This window comes from Malaclemys terrapin, chromosome 6, assembly GCF_027887155.1.
Source record: "Malaclemys terrapin pileata isolate rMalTer1 chromosome 6, rMalTer1.hap1, whole genome shotgun sequence".
Classification (NCBI taxonomy): domain Eukaryota; kingdom Metazoa; phylum Chordata; order Testudines; family Emydidae; genus Malaclemys; species Malaclemys terrapin.
This window is the reverse complement of record NC_071510.1, coordinates 13490233-13498155: the sequence shown is the minus strand read 5'-3', so window position 1 is coordinate 13498155 and position 7923 is coordinate 13490233. Positions and strand designations below refer to the sequence as shown.

The 7923-nt window shown below is 49.4% G+C and overlaps 1 protein-coding gene across 1 annotated transcript; it reads right to left on the bottom strand.

Annotated features, from left to right (window-relative positions):
- Window positions 1-4745: 4745 nt before the first annotated feature.
- Window positions 4746-7698, bottom strand: MRPL50 (mitochondrial ribosomal protein L50). The gene is made up of 2 exons (XM_054031754.1): window positions 7590-7698; window positions 4746-6236 (listed from the first exon to the last, which is right to left on the bottom strand). The coding sequence occupies exons 1-2, from the start codon at window positions 7673-7675 to the stop codon at window positions 5846-5848; spliced, it is 477 nt and encodes a 158-aa protein (XP_053887729.1). The 5' UTR covers window positions 7676-7698; the 3' UTR covers window positions 4746-5845.
- Between the last annotated feature and the right edge of the window lie 225 nt (window positions 7699-7923).

Below are 7923 nucleotides of genomic sequence, written 5' to 3'. Positions count from 1 at the left end.
CTGGTTTTCAGCCTCAAATTGCTCCCTCAAGGCATCCCTAATCCTTGCAGCCCCACGCTGGGACCCTGTAATAGCCCTGCTCTCTGGCTGTGCAAATTCAGCCTCCAGGTGTTGAACCTCGGAGGTCCATGCCTGAGTGAAGCTTTCACCCTTCCCTTCACAAATATTATGGAGGGCACAGTACGCAGATATAACCGTGGGGATGCTGTTTTCGGACAAGTCCAGCTTCCCATACAGAGATCGCCAGCGGCCCTTTAAACTGCCAAAGGCACACTCCACAGTCATTCGGCACCGGCTCAGCCTGTAGTTGAACCGTTCCTTGCTGCTGTCAAGGTTCCCTGTGTAGGGTTTCATAAGCCACGGCATTAACTGGTAAGCAGGATCTCCAAGGATCACAATGGGCATTTCAACTTCCCCTACCGTGATCTTCCGCTCTGGGAAGAAAGTCCCGGCCTGCATCTTCCTGAACAGCCAAATGTTCCGAAAGATGCGTGCATCATGCACCTTTCCGGGCCAGCCTGTGTTAATGTCAATGAAACACCCACGGTGATCCACAAGCGCCTGGAGAACCATAGAGAAATATCCCTTCCGATTAACGTACTCGGATCCTAGGTGGGGTGGTGCCAGAATAGGAACGTGCGTCCCATCTATCTCCCCTCCACAGTTAGGGAACCCCATTTGTGCAAAGCCATCCACTATTTCCTGCATGTTACCCAGAGTCACAGTTCTTCTGAATAGGATGCGATTAATGGCCTTGCAAACTTGCATCAACATGATTCCAACGGTCGACTTTCCCACTCCAAACTGGTTTGCGACCGACCGGTAGCTGTCTGGAGTTGCCAGCTTCCAGATTGCAATAGCCACCCGCTTCTCCACTGGCAGGGCAGCTCTTAATCTTGTGTCCTTGCGCCGCAGAGTGGGGGCAAGCTCCTCACACAGTCCCATGAAAGTGGCTTTTCTCATCCGAAAATTCTGCAGCCACTGCTCGTCATCCCAGACTTCCATGACGATGTGATCCCACCAATCGGTGCTTGTTTCCCGAGCCCAAAGCGGCGTTCCACGGTGCTGAGCATGTCCGTGAATGCCACAAGCAATTTCGTGTCGTACGCGTTACGCGGCTCGATAGCATCGTCGGATTCCTTACCCTCACTGTCACTTTGGATCTTAAGGAATAGTTCGACAGCCAAACGTGACGTGCTCGCGAGACTCATCAGCATACGCCTCAGCAGTTCGGACTCTATTTCCCGCAGACAGATCGCGCTGCACAGAAACCGTTGAAAGATGGCGCCAAAGGTGGACGGAAACAAAGGGATTTCTGGGATGCGAAGCGATGCATCACGGGGCATTGGGACAGGACCCAGAATCCTCTGCACCCACGCCCCCTTCCCAGAACCCACGGCGCCAGAATGGGAAAAGGTGCTCTGTGGGATAGCTGCCCATAATGCATTGCTCCCAATAGCACTGCAATTTCCACAAATATGGCCACGACAGTGCGCTGGGCAGCTGTCAGTGTGGACAGACTGCAGCACTTTCCCTACTCAGCTGCACGAAGTCAGGTTTAACTCACAGCGCTGTACATCTGCAAGTGCAGCTAAGGCCAAAGAGGCTTACTTCTCTGGAATCCTTTGTGGCTCCCTGTTGCTGTCAGACATGGAAAAATGCCTGTAAATGTCAGCTGATGGACAACTCACGACTGCATCAGCAGCACCAGGAAAACTCAAGAAGTATGAGACATGAGGCAGTGTGTGAGGTTTCTCTTCTTTCCTTTGGCAAGTACAGTAGAACAGGCTTAAAGTAAAGTGTGTGAGTTTTTTTTTAAAAGTATGTACACCAAAAATCTCTTCACTTGGTTTTACTCTAACCAAAGTGAAGAGTAAAACCCTTTATCCCCCCCCCTGCTGTCTTCTGTTCTCCCTGTACCCACAGTTGAAAGGGCTTTTAATTTTTCCTCCCTCACAGCTTCAGGGGGACACAATGACCCTTTTCCCTACCCTGAACACTCTTTGCTCTTCAGAACAGAGACGAGGGAGGGGCTAATCATTCTGCAGGCCAGCTTTTAACACCTATCAAAAGCCTTCTGGACACATTTTAAAATAAATATATATTTTTATTTAATTACAGCAACTGCGAGGAGAGCTCTTGTGGCTTCAGATGTGTTGGCCTGCATCTTAACGAGTCTTCAGAGAGCTTTTCTATTGTGTTAAAAACTAGCTTAACTGAGCTAACTTGATTGAAACATGCACTCTTTTGGGCCAGTCAAGATAGTGGCACCTTTTTTTATGTGTTTGCTCTGCAGTGGTGCTGCCCCAGGAGCTCGCAGCTCCGCGGGGGAGTGGGAACAGCTGCAGAGGGAGTGGGAACAGCTGCGGAGGGGCTGGAAGCTAACCTCCCAGGCTAGGAGCTCAGGGGCCGGGCAAGAGGGTCCCGCAGGCTGTAGTTTGCCCACCTCTGTTATAAATACATAGTTTATCATGTACTTTAGTCTCCTTGAAATTAGGGCATTTCATAAAAATATGAGAAACCCTATGGGATTTGGTCATTCTCCATTCCAATACTTTTTTCAAGGTACTTGCAATCTTGACTCACGAGGAACCACTAATAAGACTCCAGTATTTAGAACAGCTTTATTACAGAGGCATAATGTAAATCTAATAGGCAGCAAATTTAAAACAAACAAAAGGAAGTATTTTTTCACACAGCGCACAGTCAACCTGTGGAATTCCTTGCCAGAGGATGTTGTGAAGGCCAAGACTATAACAGGGTTCAAAAAAGAACTAGATAAGGTCATGGACGATAGGTCTATCAAGGCTATTAGTCAGGATGGGCCAGGGATGGTGTCCTTAGCCTGTTTGCCAGAAGCTGGGAATGGGCAAGAGGAGATGAGTCACTTGATGATTACCTGTTCTGTTCATTCCCTCTGGGGCACCTGGCATTGGCCACTGGCAGAAGGCAGAATACTGGGCTAGATGAACCTTTGGTCTGACCTCGTATGGCCGTTTTTATGTAAATTGTTTAGTAACACTCACCGCGTTCTGTGTTTTAGATGCTGCTAGTGCAGTAGGCTGTATATAGCTAAGCCTGTAGTTAGTAAACACAGTTATTAAGGACCCAACAATGCCTTTGTGGTTTCTTTATCTTATTGGAGCTGTAGGACTTATTCTGAGGGAGTTCTATGGCCTGTGTTATATAGGAGTCACAGTAGATGATCACAATGCTCCCTTCCGGCCTTGGACTCTATGAATCAGCCCACAACCATTTCCTGCCTCCCACAAATTATGGGCAGATTTATTTATTTTGGGTTTGCTACATGCCCTCTATTTACACGCCCTATGCTATGTGCTGATATGAAGGGTATTTGCATTTCTAATGAAGATTTTTCATAGTTTATGTGAGGATACTTTAGTTGGGGTTGGTCTAGATGACCTCCTGGGGTCTCTTCCAACTCTAATCTTCTATGATGCGTTTACAATTCCTAACTTGTAGTATGACATGGGTATCTCCAGAAGTGTGCTTGTGCGGAGTCAACTCTTCTAAATGTGATGCAGTGTATACCCTGTCCTGGCTCAGAAAGGGTTAATGTGGACCTGAGTGTCACCTGGAAGTGGGCCAGGCCTAATTAATGATGAAGCCTAGCTGGGGAGGAGCTATAAACAGAGGAAGTTTGGAACAGAAGGGGCTATAGGGAGAAACTCTGCAATCATTTTCTTGGCAGTAGACAGTGAAGAGGCCTAGAGGGAAAGAGAAGGTTCTTTCACAGTGAGAAGAAAGCCCAGGGAAAGGCTTTGTAGGAAGGATAGTAGCAATAAGTCTGGTGGAGTGAACCTTGACTGCATGCCCTAGGGTCCCTGGATTAGAACCTAGTGTAGAAAGCAGGCCTGGGTTCACCTGATAAGGTGGTGTGAAGCCTCTAAGGTGATATGGACTACTAGATACCCTGAGAAAAGAGTGAATGGACTACTGGGCCCTGAATTGATGGTGGCAGACTGGCTGGAAGGATCAATCATTTATTTGTTAGACTTCATATTACCCTGGAAGGGGCAGGACTAAATGTGACCTGACTAGAGAGCGGAGGTACAAGAAGAGGGAGACCAGTGCAAGGAACAGAGTGATTGTCAGCATAAGGTGCTAGAGGAGAGCCTGCTATGCCATGCCCAGTCACAAAGGGATGCACCTATGGTGAGTTAACTTTTCTACATACCTTTCCCAGCCCACCCACATACATAGCTACCAGAAGTAGCACTGTTTCTACTAAAGTGTCGTCCTAAACAATTAAAAGAATCACCATGCGGCAAAGCTGGAACTCCTCTGGACTGGGAAGGGAAGATGCACTTGGGAGTATGAGTTCCCTAGTAAATTTTTGGGAATTGTGATAAAGTAATAACTATGAAATTTGTTGATTAAAGCAACAAATTTGTAACAGGAATCCGCACTTGAAAGTGGAAGCTCCCCACTGTACTCCAAAACTTATGACACAATGTATATGTTTTGCACTCATAAGGGAAAAAAAAGTCCTAGAACAGGAGAATCCAAGCTGTTCTATGCCTGCTCCACAATACTGCATTATCTGTTAATACATAATTCCTGTAAATGCCTCCTACCCAAAGGGATCCACCCAGGTTTACCATGTGTGATGGTGTAGATACATTCATCCTCCCCCACACCCATGCTCACACATACCCACAGATGACCACCCTGGCACTTAAACTTGTCTCTGAAAGACTGAAGTCACACACAATCAATACCAGTACATTTCCACACCTTGTCATTTATTTTACATTTCCTTACAAAAGGTTTCCATTTTTGTTTCATACGTCGTTGATGGGTATGTACATCAACTCACCACCACTGTCTACCCTTGCTGACTCGAACTATTGGAGACACACTTACACTGTGGTAAGGAAAACTTCTGAAGAGAGAGAACTGTAATAAACAACTGCTGAAAGGACCAGAACTCAGTTTCCTAGCATATGGTGGGGGTCCTTAACTAGGAAATGTAATAGCTATACTGAATCATGGTGATACCTGAAAATGTTAACTTAAGACAATGGTTGTTTTGAGTTAGCCTAGAGCTCATTGTCTAAAAGCAACCAGTTGTGTGTTTTGGTACATCCACACAGCAGTTTCTTCAAGAGCAGCCAATTTGTAATCTAAACACCCTACACCTAATGGATTTGAGGACACTGCATCTGGAATTGCTTTGATTGTGCTATTGCTGATAGGACCTACATTTCCACCCCATCCAGAGAAGGCTGACTGTTACAAGATACACTGGAGAAAGGGAAAGGGTGACTTTTTCCCCACCCCTCCTCCACAATCTGTTAGCTCCAGCAGACATGAATAAGTCTGACAAATTCCCTCAATATCCGCCTCTCTACATCATGTATATGGCAAGGTCACTAAACCCCATTATGCAATACCGATTCCAGTAACGAAGTTTACAGTGATGCAAGGATCAGTGCCCTTTGTCTATCCTCAACCTCTATTACTCATAGGGTATGTCAACACAGCAAAAGAGTCTGAGCCTTCTTCTATAAGCCTGAGTCAGTTGACCCAATCTCTGAAACTATCTGCTAGTTTGTTTTTTGCAGTGTTGCTGTATCCTTAAATAAGGAGCATGGCCTGGAATAGAGGGGATACAAATGTTGTTCTCTTTACTGACCAGCTGTCACTGTTGCATCATAACAAAAGCTTTTTTTTTTTTTTTTTTTTGAAGCAGTAAGCCGTGTCCTTGAAATCTGAAGACATTTAAATGAACTCCCAACGGAGTATATGATGTGTAGACCATCACCATGATGAATGTCGCCTAGACATCATCCCAGAAGTCATCCCTCTTCTCTGGCATGACTCAGTGTTCCCACATAATCTTTAAGTTTGAAGGCAGCTCTGCAGTGCATAGCTCATCAAATTTTGAGGCATCTTTGACCTGCGTGCTGTAGAAAGCGAAGACATCCCCAGCAGTGCACATTTGGTGGAGTCGTGAATTGGGGACCGCATGGCCTAGTTCTGCAGCCAGTTGCGCCAGCAGGCGATACTTTAACTTGCTTTCTTTTAGTGAGGCCTTTTGCCACTCCTCAGAGAGTGAGGGTCCAAAGATTTCCCTGACATGAGACTCAAGACGACTCTGGAGATCCTCTGGGGGAAGGTACTTCCTACTGCGTGGTGGGGGACATACCAGGATGGGTGGCTCTTTCACTAGAACAGCTGTTTCAACCACTTCTGGTTCTCTCACCTTCTTCCTGTTAATCAGAAGGAAGTATTTTAAATCTCCCAGCTGCTATTGAATGGAAGTGTCCTTTTCCATTTAGGTTAGATTCCCCTCCTCCCCCATTCACATTCATTTTTGGTTTCACTACCATAATTTGATAGCTTTTACACATGCCTGCACTGAAGACAGAGCAAGCTGTTTCCTTTGCTGATTTGCATATACACTCAATACAAACATTAGCACTCTGAGCCTAGTTCCCATCTTTTTCCAGAACGCCACCTTCAATAATATTCAAAGAGCAAGTACCACTGCCACAGTCAAACAGGCCAGGAAGTGCTTCACTCCTATCCTGCTGTTGCTTCATAACAGTAGTAAGTTGCACTTTCACAGCATCTTCATGAGGCCTCAGACGGAGGTGCTCACAGTGACTGTGGGGTACTGTGCTAGTGTAGCAGCTGTGGGGTGGCTGGACCCTGGGGGGGGGTATATCTACCCTACCCTTGGAGTCTATAGTTGAGGGCTTGTCTTAGGGTGACCAGCTGTCCCGATTTTATAGGAACAGTCCTGATTTTTGGGTCTTTTTCTTACATAGGCTCCTATTACCCACCACCCCGACCCGATTTTTTACATTTGCTGTCTGGTCACCCTAGCTTGTCTACACTACGCAGCTTTTAGCGACAAGGCTGCGTCGACACAGCCTTGTCGCTAAACGTCAGTGTGCGTAAACGCGCCCTGACGGTATCGTGCCGGCACTTTTGCTAACAAAATACTTCCATCCCCGCGGGCGGCGTTCGCTTTGTCGGCAGGAGGGCGCTCCTGCTGGCCAAGCCGCGGTCACGCTGCCACTTCCGTCGGCAAAACTTTTGTCCTTCACGGGGGGCGGGCTTTTTAAAGTACCCCTGAAAGACAAAAGTTTTGTCGACCGTGTCGCAGTGTAGACAGGCCCTAGGTCTACAGCACAAGCTGGGGTGGGTGAGCTCTCGGCGAGCACGGCGGCTCCGGCGCGGGCACTGCTAGCAGGGCTAAGCCGTGACCACTAGGTGCCCGGCGCTGTCAGGGGCAGCCGTACTCCCCCCCCGCCCCCGAGGAAGCGCTACAGCGCGCGGCGAGCGAGCGCGAGCGCGTGCACGAGCAGGGCCAACCGCCGGCTCGCCGCGCGGACCCAGGCGCCGGGGGCGGGGCCGGGAACGGGGAAGCCGGCGCTGAAGGCTGGAACGAGGCCGGCGCGGCGGACGCTCGCACCCCGAGGGGCAGGCGGAGCACGCAGGCCGCAGCCCAGCCCCAAGCCGCCTCCCTCCCCACTCCGGGCCGGTCCCGCACCGGGCGCCTCAGCGGGGGGGTGGGGCCGAGAGTAGCTCGGCCACGGAGTCTCCCTCGGGGTTACCTCAGGCCGCCCCACAATGCCCTGCGCGGCGGGACCCCCAGACTCAGCCGCCTCCAGGCACGCGCGAGCCCGCAGGAGGTCGCCATCTTGGAAACGACACAGAAAGACGGCCCGGGGCACGACGGGAGAGGTAGGATTGTTTCCGGGAGCGCGCGCGCTGCCTCATGGGAAGTGTAGTCACGGGGGTTTCCGTCACGTGGCCGCGGCACCGCGGAGCGCTCTGGGGGATGTAGTTCGAGGCGAGAGCGAGGCTGCGGCCTCCGGCGGCTCGGGCACTGGGTGGAGCTGAGCGGGATGAGGCCCGGGTGATGTGGGTAGAGTCTCCACATGGCGG

Excerpts from the sequence above, each read along its gene's own strand:
- MRPL50 (XM_054031754.1), bottom strand. The coding sequence starts at position 7,675 with ATGGCGACCTCCTGCGGGCTCGCGCGTGCCTGGAGGCGGCTGAGTCTG. Across the intron at positions 6,237-7,589 it reads GCATTGTGGGGCGGCCTGAG|GAAGAAGGTGAGAGAACCAG; the intron begins GTAACCCCGAGG and ends TCTGATTAACAG.